The 18,864-nt window shown below is 42.0% G+C and overlaps 1 protein-coding gene across 2 annotated transcripts in view; it reads right to left on the bottom strand.

Moving 5' to 3' along the window:
- LOC124790161 (hyaluronan mediated motility receptor-like) overlaps positions 1 to 18,864 on the bottom strand; it is a 115,399-nt gene that overhangs the window by 56,938 nt on the left and 39,597 nt on the right. The window contains exon 2 of one of the 2 annotated variants that reach the window (XM_047257757.1): positions 12,227 to 12,399. The exons of the other annotated variant lie outside the window; for it this stretch is intronic. Within the exon in view, the coding sequence (XP_047113713.1) occupies positions 12,227 to 12,399 (173 nt within the window). The remainder of the gene's footprint in view (positions 1 to 12,226; positions 12,400 to 18,864) is intronic. 2 annotated transcript variants of the gene reach the window in all.

Here is an 18,864-nt window from a genome sequence, read left to right as displayed (position 1 = left end):
CTTCATGGAGTGAGATGTAGGAAGAACAGTACTGTGTCAAATGGTAAAATGCAGTGTTTCCAACTAGCCAAAAATTTGTGAGCCACTGGGTAGGGCATTTTTTTTTTTTTCCATCCAGATCTCCTGGATGGCGCGCTCATTGAGATACGAGAGACAATCTCGGGAGGAAGTTGTATGGTTGCCATTGCAATTAATGCAGCAGGGAGAAGGACGTCTACAATCACCCTTGTGACCATCCCTACCACAAGTTACATATTTGGCCGAGTGTCAACATGACATTCGAGTGTGGTTGTAACAATGACACTGGTAGCAGCGCATCGGGTTTGGAATGTATAGTCAGACCATGATAACTTCATAACTTGCTTTTGTCTTTGATGGAAGCACTACTATATCAAATGTGAGGAAAAGAGTATGTGTGAGCACTAAGGATGCATCTACCTTTTTCATCACCCGATGGACGGCAGCAATGCCATGATCTGAGTAGTAAGTTTGGATTTCTGCCTTGGTCAGACCATCAAGCACCTAAGTGTAAATAACACAAGAATTCACTGTTCAATGGACCTTGACACGAACAGGATAGCTGTGGTGGAGTGAAGCTGCCAGCAGCTGTGCTCGAGAATCACAAGTAGTCTCCAAATGCAAACTGAACTTGCATAAAAGAGAGCAGGATTTTGCAGGGTCTGCAAATGCGTCAACACCTTTCTGAATAATAAACAGACAAACCGTAGCAAAAGACTGACCTCCTTCAATACGTGAAACCACAAGGAACCAAGGTGCAGCTGGGAGATTCTTGGAATCTTTAGCCTCATTCCATTTACATTTAGTAGATGTAGATTGAGATTGTGATTCATTGTGAGAAAATCCCACATGATTGACAGCATCTCCAGTGGCATGCTCCTTCCAACTGCTCAGAGAGGTGAGCATTTGCCTTAGATGATTGTTCACACATCAAGTCACACCTCCCGAATACCTGAAAGCATGACCAATTGGCAATTTGGGAACGTAAAAGCTCAGGCAATCATCCTTTCCTGGGCCAGGCCTATACTGGGGGTTATGTGCGAACCCTACCTGTCGACCCGAGGCTGGGAATTACAAATTATACAGTCACCTGTTACACGGCAGATGAGTGGGGCGACCTTCAAGAGCGCATAGAGAGAATGAAGAAAAAGACGTACCTCAAATGCCGGTGCGGAGGAAGGATACAAGAAGGGCAAGAAGAAAGAATAAAGAACAAAAAACAGTGGAGTGACTTTCTAATGTCATGATAGTGTACATGCAAAAACACATTCCCAGAAACATCCCAGTCATTTTCCCCAAGGGTGGGGAAAAAGAATGGCAAGAGGGGAGACATGCAGCATGGAAAGGAAAAGATGCTGCAAAGGCTGTGGTCCCATGGTAGCCAAGCACAAACTCGCCGAAGAGTGGTGAGCATCTGGTGAGAGGGCGGGGTCCTTTATGGTGCTGTATACCACAGAGGTGCTCTCCCATTATGAACTGTTCTAGTGGATCCATCTATCCAGTCCACTGTCAACTATTCTTTTAAATTTGAGCCATAGTTCCACCGACATGTTCCTGCCCTGTGCTGAGATATTTTTTTCTCTCTCTTACTGAACATATTTATCTTTTAGCTGGTTGTAGTTGTCCTTTGTGCTCATTATTGCCAGAACTGTGTAATGATCACTGATACCAGTTTCAATGTCGATCCTCAAAGACATGTTTGAGGGATAGACTAATGTTATTTTGATTCAATGTATACGGAGGGGTCAAAAAGCACTTTAGAATGATATAGAAATTTATTGGGGTAATTTACAGAATCGTTGGAGGTGTCCTTTTGTAGCAAAGAACCTTATGTTGCACATAAGTGTCTATGTCAGTTTTGTTCAATGTGAACACCATTTGTGACATGGCAAACATCCCACTGGTAATCAATTTCTTCCCATAATCGTTGCACCAATTTGGAATAAGACAACAGTCTTAAATGAAACCCCGGAGAAGGAAATCCAGTGTAGTTAAGTCTTTGAAGCAAGGCGGCCATGCGACTGGTCCTTCATGGCCTATCCACTGACCTGGGAAGCGATTATCAAGGTAACCTGGAACTTCCATGAGGAAATGAGCTGGTGCACCATCAATTTCTACCATCTTCATCAACCTGTGGAAATAAAAAGTTTTTGAGCATATCCAGATAGAAAATACAAAATACCAATGCCAGTTTTCTCATGAAGAAGAAAGGGCCATACACACTTTCAATTTACGAAGGATAGAAAACACACTAACTTTGGGGCTCTCACGAACGTTTTCCAGGGTTGCATGTGGATTTTCGCTGCACCAAATTCTGCAGTTGTGGGTGTTCACCATGCCACTGATTTTTGTGGACTGCAGGCAAAGCTCTCCTTAGCCTGTTTGACTCAATAATCAACTCATGGATGACCTGGTGATTTCTCATATTGCATTGAACAACCTGTCTCAACAAAGTGCTTGTCAGTGCCAATAGTAAATTGTAAACCTACTTTCTTCAAGTTCTTTAGCAAATTTGGTGCAAAATTTACTCCAAACAGTTGTTGCAGAATTAATTACATGAAACAAAAACACATTACCAGCACACTCCGCACCGGTGAAAGTAGCCATTTTAACAATACACTACACTGGCGCTCCTGGTGGAGAAATGGGGTACTGATACACTACACGACTCGAACTTGAGGTTGTCTGTTACAAAATGATGCATCTACCGATTCTGTAAGTTATCTCAATAAATTTCAGTATGATTCAAAATTTGTGAAGTCCTTTCTGACTCAACCTATATACAGTGAGTAGTTATTTTGAAAAGTTTGTTAAAACGTGCAAATTCAATACAAAGATATTTGCAGCATTTTATTCATAGTAATACGTATAACCAAACATGACACTGGATTTTTTCCTTAAAGCAGGAAATGTGCCACAAGATATGCTGTGCCAACGAGAAACATTGACATATCCACAAAGAAGAAGAAGAAGAAAAAGAAAAAGAAAAGCTACGTAGAAAAGAACTATTACAAGTGTTGAGTGTTTTTACCAAGAAACATCTAATTTATCCACTTTTGTGTTCTCAAAACACTGATGATTTCTTTAATGAAGCACACATTGTTCCATTGAGGTTTGTGAATCATCACTGTTACCATCAAATTTTACTAGTTTTATGCTAATACAGAAGAGAACATTACAACCTCTAACTGCCCTGGTTATGAAGTGATCACGAGACAGGCACCCTACAAATAGTCAGCATGGCAACCATTGTTAGAAATAACATACTTTAGTAGTATGCCTTACCAGGTTTTTAGTAATTTTCAAACTTTATTCAAGTAGATAGTATGTGTGGGCATATTGTGCTGTTCCATTTGGTTTTATTGTGATTGATTTACTTACAATTTTATTGGTGTTCCATTAATTTTCTCTTGCCCATTCTATTTCAGTTTTTATTCACAGTAATGTGACAATACTATCTTACATTTCCAAATTAGATTTGTTTCTGCATTATGCATCAAGTGTCAGAACATTTCTGCTTGGAAGCTTAAGGTTTATTTTCTGCTCCTGCTGGATCAATAGCTGAAGTGTACACAATAGGTTTTTCAGTGGAAGTAAATCACTAGAAAGATAAGAATATCCTTAATATCTCTCCTCTTTTTCTGGGAATGAAATGACTTAACAAGAGGGCGATGAAGAGACAGCAAATGAGTTTTTACGCTTTGGAGTGACGAACAGCGAGCCCAATGAGGCTGAAAATCCTCAGCGGAGATGTACAGACATTTCAAATGAAGAATTTCAAAAGCAGGGATAAAGAGTTAGTCAAAGTGCCTCGAGATATGGTGTCACTTTGAGAATATAATCAAAAAAGAATGTACTTAACCGCTTAACATAAAATCCTGAGTATACTCTTTTTTTTTAATTCTGACGAAATAATAAAACACCGAGTATACTCAGGCTTATCATTTCCGACTGGCACAAGTTTTAAAAGGCCGAATTTACTCATTCCATCTCGTGTTTTGGCAGTTCCTTGATATTTTCGGTAGATGTCACTGTGGTGTGTTACTCTGAAGTGTATATTTCTGGCAAGAGATGTCTCTGAATCAGGCAGTTGTACTAGCGGTCACTCTACAATCTGTTCTTGCAGTTTGCCTGTTATTTCCTCACGTTTTATGAAAATGGAGAGTGAAGATGAGTTTCATATTGAATTCAGTGAGTCTGAGAGTTCTGAAGATAGCTATGAAGAGAGTTCAGAAGAAAGAAGTGATGAGTCAGTTTCTTCTGAGTGTAGTACGAGATAGATCCATCTAAGCCACTCCAACCTGCTCCACCACGTTTTCCTTTTACAGGTGAACCTCATATTAATTGTGAACCCTGTATTGAAGATGTCTTGCATTATTTTAGAAAGTTCATTGATGATGGATACATGCAAATTTTGGTTACTGAGACCAACAAATATGCAACACAAACAAACATGCCAGCATGGAAGCCAACAACAATTGATGAGCTGCACATATTTGTTGCTGTAATATTGTTACAAAGCATTGTGAAAAAACCCACATATCGGATGTACTGGACAAAAAGAGCTACATTAGCCACACCAATTTTTAGAAAGGTTCTACCATTCAAGAGGTTTGTCAATTTGAAGAAGAATTTGCATTTTTCGGACACTGCAACCTATAATGCAGAAAGCCATCCACAACCCAAACTGAATGAAGTATGGCCTATTGTGAGCTACCTGTCGGCTAAATTTAGAAACAGCTGTGTTCCAGAAAAAGATGTCACGTAGATGAAAGCCTGTTGTTATATAAAGGGCGACTGGGATGGATCCAATATTTGCCGCTCAAGAGAGCTAGGTTTGGCATAAAAACATTAGTGTTGTGTGAGTCACAGACTGGATATGTTTTGTCCCTAATTATTTACATTGGCAAGGGCACTACATTTGAAGAAGAATACAAGGATCTGCCAATGTCGTCACAAATTGTAACGACACTAATGCAACCCTTGCTAAATATGGGATACTGCTTGACTCTAGATAATTATTACAGTTCTCCCCAGCTTGCTGACCTTCTACTAACAAAAAGAACAGATATGTATGGCACTGTGCTTCCTACAAGAAAAGAAATACCACCTTCTTTCCGGACCAAGAAACTGAAGAAAGGGGAGGTTGCAGCATTCCAGCGAGGTAAACTGACTGCACTGAAATGGAAAGATAAGAGAGTATTTTTGCATTGTGGATAGTGGACAGCATGCAGACGTCGAACACAGAAAGTAAGAAACAAATATATTGCCAAACCAGTGGCTGTATTTGCTTATAATGACACAGTGGGGGGTGTGGCTTCAGATGGAATACGAGCACCACAGATGCAATAGGGCTCCTATGAATCTTGGGAGAAAGGTTTATTGAAAAAGGAAGAGGCCTACATATGTGCTTCATCGACCTAGAAAAGGCATTTGAAAATGTGGTTTGGGACAAGCTGGCAATTGTAATGAGGGAAAAAGAGAGTGGACTGGAAAACCAAAAGACTTGTAAACTCATTTTATCTTAATCAACAAGCCTCAGTTAAAGTGAGAGGAGAAAGTACAAAATAGATCGGACTAGGAAAAGGAGTAAGACAAGGATGCTGTCTATCACCTACTCTTTTCAATCTCTACTTGTAAAATATGATTGACCAATGCTCATTAGATGACAAAGGAGTAAAAATTGGTGGAGGAGGAAGAGTAGGGTGTTTGAGGTTTGCTGATGACATGGTCCTTCTAGCAACAAGGGAAAAAGAATTACTGGTTTTGGTGGACACCATTGAAGCTAATGGAAAAATTATGGAATGAAAATTAACACAAAGAAAACAAAAGTATTGGCACTAGGAGGAAATAAAGAAATAAAAATTATGCTGAATAGAGAAATACTAGAACAGGTGCAAAATTTTAAGTATCTTGGAAGCAGGATAGACACCGACTTGTAGTGCACCACAGAAATTAAAACGAGGATAGCAATGGCAAAAGAGGCGTTTTAGACGAAAAGGAGAATTTTCTGCAGCAGTCTGGACAGAGGACTCAAGAAGAGACTCATAAAACGTCTTGCACAGAGTGTTCTTCTATATGGTGCTGAAACATAGACTTTGAGGAAGAAAGACAGAGAAAGGCTGGAGGCTTTGGAGATGTGGACATGGCGGAGGGTGGAAAGAATATGTTGGATGGACAGTGTAAAAAATGAAGAGGTATTGAGCAGAGTGGGAGAGAAAAGACAGGTACTAGATGCAATAAAAAGAAAAAAAAGAAATTGGATTGGGCATATATTAAGAAAGAATGACGGACTGATAAAAAAAGTTTTAGAAGGTTATTTAGAAGGGAAAAGGAAGCAAGGCAGGAAGAGATTCCAGATACTGGATGACATGATGGACATTACAACATACAGCAGCCTTAAGAAGGAAGCAATGGATCACAGAAAATGAAGAGGCAAAGGACCTGCTATTATAGCAGATAACTGATGATGATGAGGTACGTAGATCACACACTGCAGCTAATAGGGGTTAACGATGATGTCATCAACAGTGCAGTAGCCAAACTTAATAACTTGCATCAAACGATTAAATTTTCATGTGAGACTGAAACAAATAAATCTATCACTTTTCTAGAGCTATCAATTCAGAATGAAAATGGCAGGCACACATTTGATATCTTTCACAAAAAGACTTGCACTGATGGCATTGTGGATTTCACTTCAAACCATCTGGTTATGTTGGCCAAACAGGAAGGAGGCTGGAAATTAGGTTTGGGGAACACATCGCGTTGGGCAGAAAAGATACCACGGAGAAATAGAGTATGGCTGCTCATTTACTTACAATGAAACATAAGGTGCCAACTTTGACATCTAATATGAGGTTGCTGCATAAATGTGAGAAGAGCAGGTTCCTCGACCTCCTAGAAAAGCTGGAGATCTTCTGCCATCACAAGATTGCTGACAATAAGCTGATTAATGATCAGGTTGTTATGAAAAAGGCACTGTTCTGGGAACTGTTTGAAAACTTGTTGCTAGGAAACAGCATAAGGTTTGACCCAGGGGGAACGAAGTAGCTCCTGCCATCATGCCAATAAGTAGCAGCCATTAACATAAGACTGTACGAGTATGATGGTTATAACACTGAAACTACAGAACTTACTCCATGGTATGTTATGCATGTACATCTTTAATAACAGCAATTCAGTATATTGGTTTTATTGTACTTGAGTATTGCTCATCAGTGTGGGATCCGCACCGGGTCGGGTTGACGGAGTAGATAGAGAAGATCCAAGGAAGAGCGGCATGTTTTGTAACAGGGTTATTTGGTAAGCGTGATAGCGTTACAAAGATGTTTAGCAAACTCAAGTGACAAACTCTGCAAGAGAGGCACTCTGCATCGCGGTGTAGCTTGCTGTCCAGGTTTCGAGAGGGTGCATTTCTGGATGAGGTATTGAATATATTGCTTCCCCCTACTTATACCTCCCGAGGAGATCACGAATGTAAAATTAGAGAGATTCGAGCGCGCACGGAGGCTTTCCGGCAGTCGTTCTTCCCGCGAACCATACGCGACCGGAACAGGAAAGGGAGGTACTGACAGTGGCACGTAAAGTGCCCTCCGCCACACACCGTTGGGTGGCTTGCGGAGTATAGATGTAGATGTAGAAAAGCATCCACAGATCCACAGTGTTTTGGGCTTTGACATCTAAATGGAAACAACAGTTTCTCTTGACCAAATGCTAGATCAGGGCCTATCAGCAATTGAGGAAGAGCAGCTGTATCAGCTTCTAGTGCTGTGGGTCGGAAATGAATCCAACAGTTATAGCGTGACAAAAACAGAATCCAGTATTGCACGTGATGGGCTGCTTTGTCCAGTAAAGATGCTGAAGGATTGGAAAGAGCAACCAGAGGTTTAAGATCAGTAGTCACATGGAACTTAGAACCATATAGGGAAAAGTGAAATTTTTTGAGCGCGCACACACACAACAGCAAGGGCTTCTTTTTCTATCTGCAAGTGGCGATGTTACGCCTGATTCAGAGTTTTGGAAGCAAGCGCAATAAGGTGTTCGGAACTGTCCGCATATTTGTGTGCAAGAATGGCCTCAAGGCCATACTGGGAGAAGTGTGAGGCCAAACGAAGATGTTGGCCTGGTTGGAAGATAATCAAGCAAAGCGCCGAGGGTAATTTTCATCTTGATGATGTTTGGTTTGCGGGGCACTCAACTGCACGGTTATCAGCACCTGTGATCTTAATAGGGCAAGGGTACACTCACAGGTGGGCTACTAGTGAAAAGGAACATCTTTATGTAAGAGAGCATTAAGTGGGTAGGCCAATGAGGATATACCAGGAGGAAATTTATGGTAGTATGCAATCTTTCCAAGAAAGGCTTGTAATTCTTGACACTGGTAGGACATGACAAAGCCTCAACATGCTGGCTTAAATGCTTGATGTCAACGTATGAGACTCCAAAACCGAGCTACACAGACAGCTAAAAAAAAATAAAAATGTGATTTGTGTAAGTTACATTTCAAACCAGCAGCCTACAGCACCATGAACAAGGCACTACGGTTCTACAAATGTTCATCTACTGAGGAACCTGAAATCACAGTATCCACCCAGGTAGTTAATGCATTCCCACACATGTGAGTTGCTCCAAAAGTTGCTTAATACATTGCATAGGTGCTAACCACACTAAAAAGCAGGTGCTGGTATTAATATAACCCAATGGGAGTGCTCACAATGAGGTCACATTTGGAATTATCACCCAAACACAGTCTTAAGCAGACTTCTGACAAGTTATTTTGGAAAAATGTTGACCCCAGAAAGCCGTGGAAAGAGTCCATCTGGACGGGGTAAGAGATATCGACAACAGACTGTGAATTTACAAGCACTTTAAAATCACCAAAGAGCCGAAGGTTGCCGTCAGATTTTTTGACAACTATCAGTGGAGTAGAACATTCACTCAACAGGACAGGCATGATAGGACCCTAAGACGCAAGTCGATCTAGTTCCAACATGACTTACTCCCATAAAGCCACTGGGCCTGGGCAAGCATGAAAAAAATGGGGCTGTGCCGTCGGTTGCATGGTGATGTGAGCCTCGAAATCAGTAGCACCCCCAAAAGCTTCCAAAATTAGGGAGGAATATTCTGAGCTGACCATGTTCAGTTGTTGGTATAAAATTAAGCAAATACCAGATGCATTTTGTCATTAGTGGAGAAACCAAAAATTATGAAGGTTAGGCACCTTCATAATTTTTGTTCTCAAATAAATTTTCAGTGTCGGAATCATGCACTGCGAGAAAGGTCAAAAGTTGAACCACTGTTTTGTACATTATGTAAGTAGGAAACTGTCACAATATTAGTAGTTAATGTTTGTTGTAACTCATCAACTAATGAGCAACAGGTACAAAATCAGTAAGCCCAGATTCACATAGGTTTGAGACTTTAACAAAGTAACAGCTGCCCTCTTGTCCACTAGCATTTTTGACGTCTTGTCCATAACATGTACTTCAATGTAGGGTTAGTTTGGGGTTACCATCACTTGGGAAACATTGATCACATCCACGTTCACGTCTGGTGAAGGATGACCGAGCTTTGCACACAGTCGCAGCATTGTCCCTTTTTTTTAAAAAAAAAATAATGGTTATTCACTGCCCAGAACTGGGCATGCGGTCCACTCATATTGAACAAAACAAAAGGCCGCATTAACATAGCCGCAATATCGTGTTACCCACCATGAGCTTACTGATAATGGTCAAGAAGGAGGAGAAGCAACAGTGGTTACTTTACACCACACTTCTACTTGATTTCCTGTTGTCCTAGATACTTCAAAAGGCTTATCAATGTTCAGAACATCTGTGGGAGAGAGATTTTCACATTGTGAATGGTGGGCTCCATGTGGTTCCCAAGTCGTGCAGCGACCATAAACCATAAAATTACCAAATATGCAGCAACCAGTCACAAAATCATGTTTTATTTATTCACTTTTGCAAATCGATTTCAACTGATTAACAGTCATCATTGGTGCTTTCAACCAATATGTGCCCTGATTTGCAAAAATGAATAAATAAAACATGATTTTGCGACTGGTTGCTGAATATTTGGTGATTTTCATATTGAAAAGCATGTTCACAAATTTCCCTATGTGGGGCTAGGTGTATTATATCATCATGAATCCTAGAATCAGCATGTGTCCCAGTGGATCTCATAACAAACTAGGAACAACAGCTAAGTTCATGAAGTTTCGCTGCCAAAGCTCTGTACGACTGTTGCAGCCATTTTTAACAACGGTACAACTCACCACAAGCAGCAATTACTTTTGTACATTTGCAATGAAAATTGGAGAACAACCGACACATTTCATCAAAAGAGAGACTGGCAGGTTCCTGAAGAGGAGCTAGCTGACACAGAAGATGATAAACACGAGGAGAAACCCTTGACAAAAAAAAAAAAAAAAATCTTACCCAAGTTGGTGTCAGTGATTGAGAAAGCTTGAAAATGTTGCCGATGGTGTTTTTCATATGAATCCCAACCTTCCGCAGAATAACCATATAGAGGAAATGTTGGGGGTTGTGTCAATGATGGTGGAACCTGGAACATTGATGAGGCTGACAAAGTGTATAGTGCCATAGAGCCAGCTTACTGCTGGTCGGAGAGAGCTCATTGTTGTTAAACAAGAGATTGAAGAATTTTTTCCACTGACCTGCTGACTGTATATTGAACCAAGAAATGAAACATGAGGAGAATAACACACTTGTCACCAAGTATTTTGTATCATTTTACAGATACAATATCAGAAGTACACATACAAGTTTTATTCTGCTTCCACATGAAGAGATTCACAATAACACTGAACGAAGTGTGAAACAGTACAAAGTCTCAAATGTAGAACACGTCAATATACAGTCTTGTAGGTGAACATACAATAAGTAAGTAAACGTAACACCAGGCTCATACTGGGCTTTTGTGCACACGACACATCGCTTATTATGCCGTCTGTCCAGGTTGTAAGGAAATGTCTATAGGCCAGCCATTGAGGCACATTTATCACCTTTGATTAAGTCTACTCACACTATAGGGTTAGAACAATTTACCTGTTAAATTGTCATTTATGCCTGTCATTGAATACAGGCCAAACATGCTGGTGAATATTATAACCACCTGAGGTTTTAAAAATACTATGGAAAGGAAAGTTGCTATTCACCATACAGCAGAGATGCTGAGTCGCAGATAGGCACAACAAAAAGACACTCACAATTGTGATAGTCTTTTTGTTGTGCCTATCTGCATCTCAGCATCTCCACTATATGGCGAGTAATGACTTTCCTTTTCATAATATTGTTACATTCCATTCTGGATTTTCCATTGTTTGAGCTTTTAAAAAGTAATATGTACACACAACACTTTTGCAAATCATCTCATAAAAATCACCATACAAATATTAAGACTTATTGAAGAGCCTCAGATAACAATAGTTCTCATCAAAATCTCACAACAGAACAGAACTTCCACTTTACAAAAGGAGTGATAACAAAAAATGTAGGATGACTAAACAAAAGTGTGTAACCAAACATTACTTGTCACACTTTATAAATAATAGACATCTGCAATTCAAATTATCTTCAACATTCTTCACTCTTTTGCCCTCTCCCTCTGCTTATTTGTTCATTTCATGTTATGTGGTTATTTGCATGATTAATCATAATGATGTGGAATGAGACAATTTACATTCACGTTACACGTTCATTTGTAAATATAGGCACATGGTTACCACTGAAATTATTTCCCTCTCTCTTTAACAGAACAAAGACATATTAAAAATGACTTAGTATGTCAGATCAAATGTTGTCAAACTGACTATGTAGTCCAATTAAGAGTAGGCCAACGTAAATGTTGAATATATCACATTCATGAACAGTTTTCTTACCTGACACCACTGTAGAACCTTATGTACCGAATCGCAACCTATTTATTTATGAAATACATGAACTAGACATTAGTGCCTGTAGACATTTTAACTTCTAGATCACAGAATGTCAAAAACATTATGAGAGAGAGCTGTTATTCTTAAGAAGTACATATGATGTACTTATTCCATCACCTCCACACTATGATAAGGAAATCGATTTTTGCTTTAAATGAGTATTATGGTATGAGCAACAATAATGTCAAAAAATTCTGCACACAAAAAGCTCTTAACCAGTATTCTCACTTCCATGACATTACTTACAGTACGAAACACAGGCAGTGAGGATGAACTGCAGTTTTTTATTGAAGTGTTGGGATTTTCAGCTCCTGCAACTTGTGGTTTGAGATCAGTAAATCTTTCACTTTTCTCTATGACCAACCCCTTGACTTTAGAATCAAATTTTGGATCATAACTTCCTGGTGGTGGTGCACAACCTGCAAATATATTACAAAGTTATACATAATTCTCCCATAGCTATGCTAATGTGATAATAAATAAGCATTTAAGGAAAAGCAATACCACTCAGAAATAAGACATTAAACAAAATAAAATTAATGGAAGTGAAAAAAAAAAACCTGTCAGGAGATCTTTATGGAGATAAAGCAATATGACACATGACAAATAGAAAAATAGCAGGAAATGCCAGATAATAGATACAGTTAAAAAGAAAAAGATCTAGTGAACATGAAATAAACAATTATTCACATAACATCTATTAAAGCAAGTAATGCTCAACATTTAGAGCAATATAATTATTTTAATTCACAAGAATTGGTAAGGTGTAAAGAAGCAATAAAATCAATATCTCACATGAGTAGTCTTCAATATTTTTCACAAGCTGGCCAATTGAAAAGAGAATAAGAAAAATGCACAAAGCATTAATTTCAACAACAAACATTAAGTTGGTTTAAAAAGTTAGGTATAGTAAGAGAGTATCTAGTTTGAACTAACCGAAGGGGACTAAGAGCAGCAGCAAGTGAGTAGTCTACCAAACAATCCCTTATTACAGGTTTTGTTTTGTTTTGTTTTGTTTTAGGGGGCAAAAACAATTAAGCTCATACGTGCCCCTGTCAGAAACTTGGAACCAAAGATGAAAAAGGAGCTAAAAACAACTAAATGTTAATCCCAATCAACGGGAGGAAAGACAGCTAAAACCAGGGGCATTCTCTCGAAAAAAGTCCATAAAATACGCTGCAGAAAAAACAAAAGTCCTGAACTAAAGATTAAATGTTCTTCGCCATATTGCTACGATGGATAAAAAGTAAAATGTGGTCAACAGCCCACGTGTTGTTCGCTAAAATGGATCGTAACGCAGACAGCAAATATAAATTAGAACATAAGTGGTCAGAAAAATTGCATTCTGTTACGAAATGGTGAACCATCAATGGTTGATGACAATGATCACAAAGTGGTGGGGGATCACCACTTAACAAATGGCGATGACTACAAAGACAGCAATCTAACTAAAATGACCACCTCATGGTGAATGGCCCAAGATGAAGTCAGCCAAGCCACTGAGAGAGGTTTAATTCCTTGGAGCTTGTTCCCATGAAGGGAAGACCAGTGGTGATGCCACGGTGACATCTGCTGACAGACAGCAACATAGATAATATCGGAGGGAATGGAAGAAGTAGCAGGCTGAGGTACTAGGACTGCAGCAGCATCAGCAGCCTCGTTTCCAGTCAGATCACTGTGACCAGGGACCCACACTAATATCACAGTCGCTCCATCAAGAGTGGGCAAGTGAAAGCTTTCCTGGACCCATTGCACTAAGGGATGGCTGGTGTACAGCTCACAGAGGCTGTAAAGGGCATTGAGAGAGTCGGATGACGATAACAAATGAAAAGCCTGTGTTGCCGGATGTTCTGCATGGCCTGATACAGGGCAAAGAGGGGTGCTGTAAATACTGAGCAGTGTTCTGGAAGCAGATACCAAAAATTGTCGGTGCCAATGGTGAAGGCACACCCAACAACAGTCAGTCCGAGAGACATCAGTTTACACAAATGTACTATCGCGAAGTTCTGAGAAGCTTAGGGCGATACGGTGAGTCTGGAGTAGTGTCCTTAGGAAGCAAATGAAGTTCAAGGTGAACAAGGGCCGCCGCACAAAGAGAATGTGGTCAACGGTTCACGCCCATTGGGAAAGTGGCAAATAGTGTACAGTTCTGCTGCCAAAATCAATAGCCAAAAGCAAATTCCAGGAGGTAACAGAGAAGAGGGGCACGCCCCCTCCTGGGAGTTAAAGGACTCATAGGATGGGTGGCCAGGCATGGCAGACAAATGGCATGCGTAATTGCTGACGAGAAAGTCGAGTCAGTATGACAGTGGTATTTGACAGCTTCTGCATACAGACTCTCAACTGTACTAGTGTACAAGGCGCCAGTGGCCAAACGGATGCCACAATGGTGGATTGTATTTAGATTGTGCAAGATGGAGAGACGCGCAGATGCACAAACAAAACACCCATAGCCTTGTAAGGTAAAGGTGAAGTGCAAGGAATGGAACTTTCTATGGCGCTATGGGACCTAGATCATGCTCTCGCTTCCCCATGATCTTCATCCACAGGGGTAAACAATGTTCATATTCAGATTTTATAGAACCTTTCTCTTGTGGGCAAGCACTTTCTCCTTCATACCAGTAAAATTGGAGCACGGTGGTCCAATTCACTCCCCAGGAAGTACTGCTCAGGATACATAGGACATTGACGGACCATGTATAGAGGACCAAGAAAGTTTCCTATCAAGCATTATCATAGAAACAGTTTTGTTAGTGGAAAAAGGGAAAGCCACTGTTGATGCTCCACGAATAAAGACGATCGAGACATTGTTGAAGATGCCACTCAAGGAGACAAGTCAGCAAGAACTGCAATATATCGAAAAATCGTGAATGAAAAGGGAGCCGGAGGCGGGTGACAGGTCGTAATAGGGTCCATGGGGATAGCAAAGTGGACGACGCTCAGGACGGAAACCTTAGGCACATCGTTTTCTTGCACAAAGGTGTGTGACGCGGAGAACCCACAAGTACCTTGAAAACTGTCTTAAAAATTCCTGAAGGTAATAGGCCAGGCAGCCTCGGGAGACCTGTGTGTAGAGAGTATGGAGGATACCAGTCCTCCAGCAGGTTTTCTTGGCCTTCTACAAATCAAAATACATGGCCAGTCTGGTATTTCCTCAGAAAACCATTCATGACACTGGTTGAGGAAGTGATGAGATGGTCTGCTGCAGAATGGTGCACTCTAAATCCACATTATGCAGTGGTTAGTAGATCGCGCGACTCAAGCCACCACACAAGCCGGGCAAACACAGCCGGTAAGACAAATGGGCAAGTAGCTAGAAGGAAGGTGTTTGTTCTTACCGGGCTTAGGAATGGGTACGACAGTGGCTCCACACCACCGCCAGGGAAATGAGCCATCTGCCCAGATGTGATTGTACATATGGAGGAGGAAGTGCTTGTGCACAAGAGAAAAATTCTACAACATCTGAATATGAACATAATTCGTCCCTGTGGCTGAAGATCATGAGTAAGTGAGAGCTGCTCTAGCTCCTGCACTGTAAAGGTGGCATTGCAGCATTCACGATTCGCAGACAAGAAGGGTATCATCCGAGATACTTCCACTCATTTCCAGTGGGGGAAAGCAGGGCGATAGCGAGTGGAGCTCGAAATCTTTGCAAAATAGCAGCCAAAGGTGTTGGAGATAGGAATAAGATCCATAATGACATAATCTGCTACAGTCAGGCCCGAAACTGGGGATTGGACTTTGGTCCCAGTGAGCCGCTGGAGGTTGGCCCACGCTACTGAAGAGTGAATGGAACTGTTAAAAGAACTAGTCAATGAAATAAAGCTAGCTTTTTTGCTATCCTGAAGAATGCGACAACACTGTGCATGCAACTGTTTATAACTGATACAATTTGCCGTCTTAGGATGATGTTTAAAAATGAGGAGAGCATGTCTCCACATGCAAACTGCGTCGTGGCATGACACAGTCCACCAAGAGACTGGGACACAGTGCGGTGAAGTTGAAGTGCAAGGAATGCAACATTATATGGTGCCAATGGTAACATTTGTAACATATTCTACCTGGGATCACAACTAGCGAAATGATGTTTGTCAAAGATTGCCAGGGAGGAGTAAAGCCTCCCGCCAGTCTTACGATACTTTCAGTTGAGTTTACGAGTAGGTGGTATAGGAGTCAGCAAATGGATAGTACAAGGGGCATGTCACTCGAGTACACTTCAGAGAGAATGGATCACTTGAGACAACGTGCAATCCTGCACATGATGTCCAATTGGACTACGTGTGCATGGAGTCTGGAAAGAACATGGGTGCTCCAGTGTTAAGGCAAATGAGGTTGAGTTGATTGAGATTGTCAGTCAAGAGGGCACCTCTCTGACAGGTTCTGGAATAGCCCCAAAGGGGATGGCGTGCATAAGTCACCAAGCACCAAGAAGGGTTGTGGGAGTTGCCCAATTAGCTCAAGAAAGACTGCCCTGGTGACAATGAATGACAGAGGGATGTAGACGGTACAAAGAGAAAAGGAAGTGAAGATGGAAAAGGGCAACTGTAACAGCTTGCAGCCAAGTATTCAGTAAGATGGTTTGACTCAATGTCAACCCAGATGAGCAGCCTGACTCCCCTCTGAGATGGAATGCTGCCCTCAGAGGGAAGGTCAAAAAAGACCAGAAAGAAATGCGAGAGGTCAAAGAGGTTGTGAAGACAATTGCATTTCCTAGAGGCAGAGAACAAGTGGACCCCGCGATTCCAGGAGCAGCCATAATTCTTCCTTGTTGGATCTAACGCACTGACCATTCAACTGGAAGAGAGTTATGATGGGGAAAGGGGAGGAAGGATATAACGAAGGGGCATCATGTTGGCAGCTGCCGAGTGCTAGCCTTCAAAGACACACTGCTACAGGATGCAGAGGCTAGAGGATCCTGCTGCATGAGACTTACTGAGGCATCGGCTTTCTTCCTTGGTCAGTCTGCCGATTCCAGGGCAGAAAAATGGCTGGTGCTGCTCACTGGGAAAATGGCAGTCAACCGGGGAGGCTATCACACGGTGACACCGTTGCACAGGATCTCCAAGTCGTTGATGGAGAAGACCGTTTGCCTTTGTATGATTTCTTGGAGCCTTTGCAGTTGGCAGATGAAATTCAGATGTTTATTGGCTGGAAAGTGTAAAAAGTATTTACACCAGTATTGTGCCTGTCCTCTCCAGCCTGCTGGTTGTGTAGCAAGGGATTTCACAGCACAAGGCAAAAATTTAGTGGCATGTTGCACAGCTGGAGGAGGAGGAGGAGACTGGAATGCTATCGTGACACTGGGAGACTTTCAACCACGGTCAGTTGCAGAAGCCAATCTCCATAAGCGGTTTCCGCATAGCCTGTTTGGCCAGCTTGTCAGCAGGTTCGACGCCTGGGATTCCAATATGACCTGGGCTCCAGACAAACACCACTGAACGACTGGACCGTTCCAAGGCATCGATGGACTCCTGGATGCTCACTACCAAAGGATGATGAGGGTACACTTGTCAATAGCTTGTAGGCTGCTCAAGGAGTCAACAAAGAATAAAATGACTCCCCAGGGCATGAACGGATGTGCTCAAGAGCACGAAATATAGCCACTGGCTCAGCAGTGAAAACACTGCAGCCATCGGGCAACGAATGCTGTTCAATATGTCCTCCATGGGCATAAGCGAAGCAGACGTAATCATCAGCCATCGGTGTAGACCCCTTCATGGCCTTAGTACTTGTCAACAATCTAGAGGAAGTGGCAGCGGAGAGCCACGGGGTTAACTGAGTCCTCAAGCCATGTGAAAGGTCCAGGTGAAGCCACGGCCTAGGTGTACACCATGGAGCCTCAAGTATAGGTGGTAAAGGCAAAGACTCCAGTTCGGAAAGAAGGGATCAGACATGAACTGCAACTGGAACCCCTGACCTGGGCCGCCAATGCAGGATATGAACCGGCTGTGGGTGGGAAAAGGAGACCATAATTTGGATGGGCAGGAGAACTATTAACGTGTGCAATGTAACTGGCCAGCAGCTGTGCACGCCTAACCTGCAACGGAGGAACTCCAGCCTCTACCAGGACGCTGGTCACCGGACTCGTCCCAAAAGCTCTTGACATAGGCGAACACCACAGTGGTGCTCTGGGTAGAGTAAACGCAATGCGGAGGGCACCACTGAACCATAAACCAGACTCCCATAGTCAAGGCAGGAGTGAACAAGGACTCTGTAGAACTGCAGCAGCATTGAGGTATCTGCACCCCAGTTGGTGCTGCTCAAGCAGCGGAGGGCATTGAGGTGCTGCCAGCACTTCCACTTAAGCTGACAAAGGTGAGGAAACCAAGTCAATCGGGCGTCGAAAACTAGTTTTGTAAATCAATAAGTCTCCACTACAGACAGTGGATCATCATTAAGGTATAGTTCTGGTTCCGGATGAACGGTAGAATTCTGAAAGAAGTGCACAACACATGACTGTGGCCGAAAACTGGAAAACATGGACTACAGCCCATAACTGCGCCTTGTGGATGGCTTCCTGCAGGCGTCGCTCAGCAACAGCAGTACTGGTGGAGCAGTACGAAATGCAGAAGTTGTCTGTATACAGAAAAGGTGACACGGACTGCCCTATAGCTGCTGCTAGATCATTAATGGCCACTAAAAACAGTGATACCCTCAATACAGATCCCTGCAGGATCCCATACTCCTGGATATGGGGGGGGGGGGGGGGGGGAGGGGGGGAACTATGGGAGGCACCAACTTGGGGATAGAAAGTACTAAGCGACAGGAAATTTTGGATAAAAATCGGGAGTGGGCCTCAAAGACCCCACTTGTATAATGTGGCAAGGATAGGATGGCGTCTGGAAAAGGATGTTCGGATGGCAGACTCAAAGGACACAAGATTA

This window comes from Schistocerca piceifrons, chromosome 3 (genome assembly GCF_021461385.2).
Source record: "Schistocerca piceifrons isolate TAMUIC-IGC-003096 chromosome 3, iqSchPice1.1, whole genome shotgun sequence".
NCBI lineage: Eukaryota > Metazoa > Arthropoda > Insecta > Orthoptera > Acrididae > Schistocerca > Schistocerca piceifrons.
Note: the sequence above shows the minus strand (reverse complement) of the source record. Positions and strands in the feature narration are given on the sequence as shown.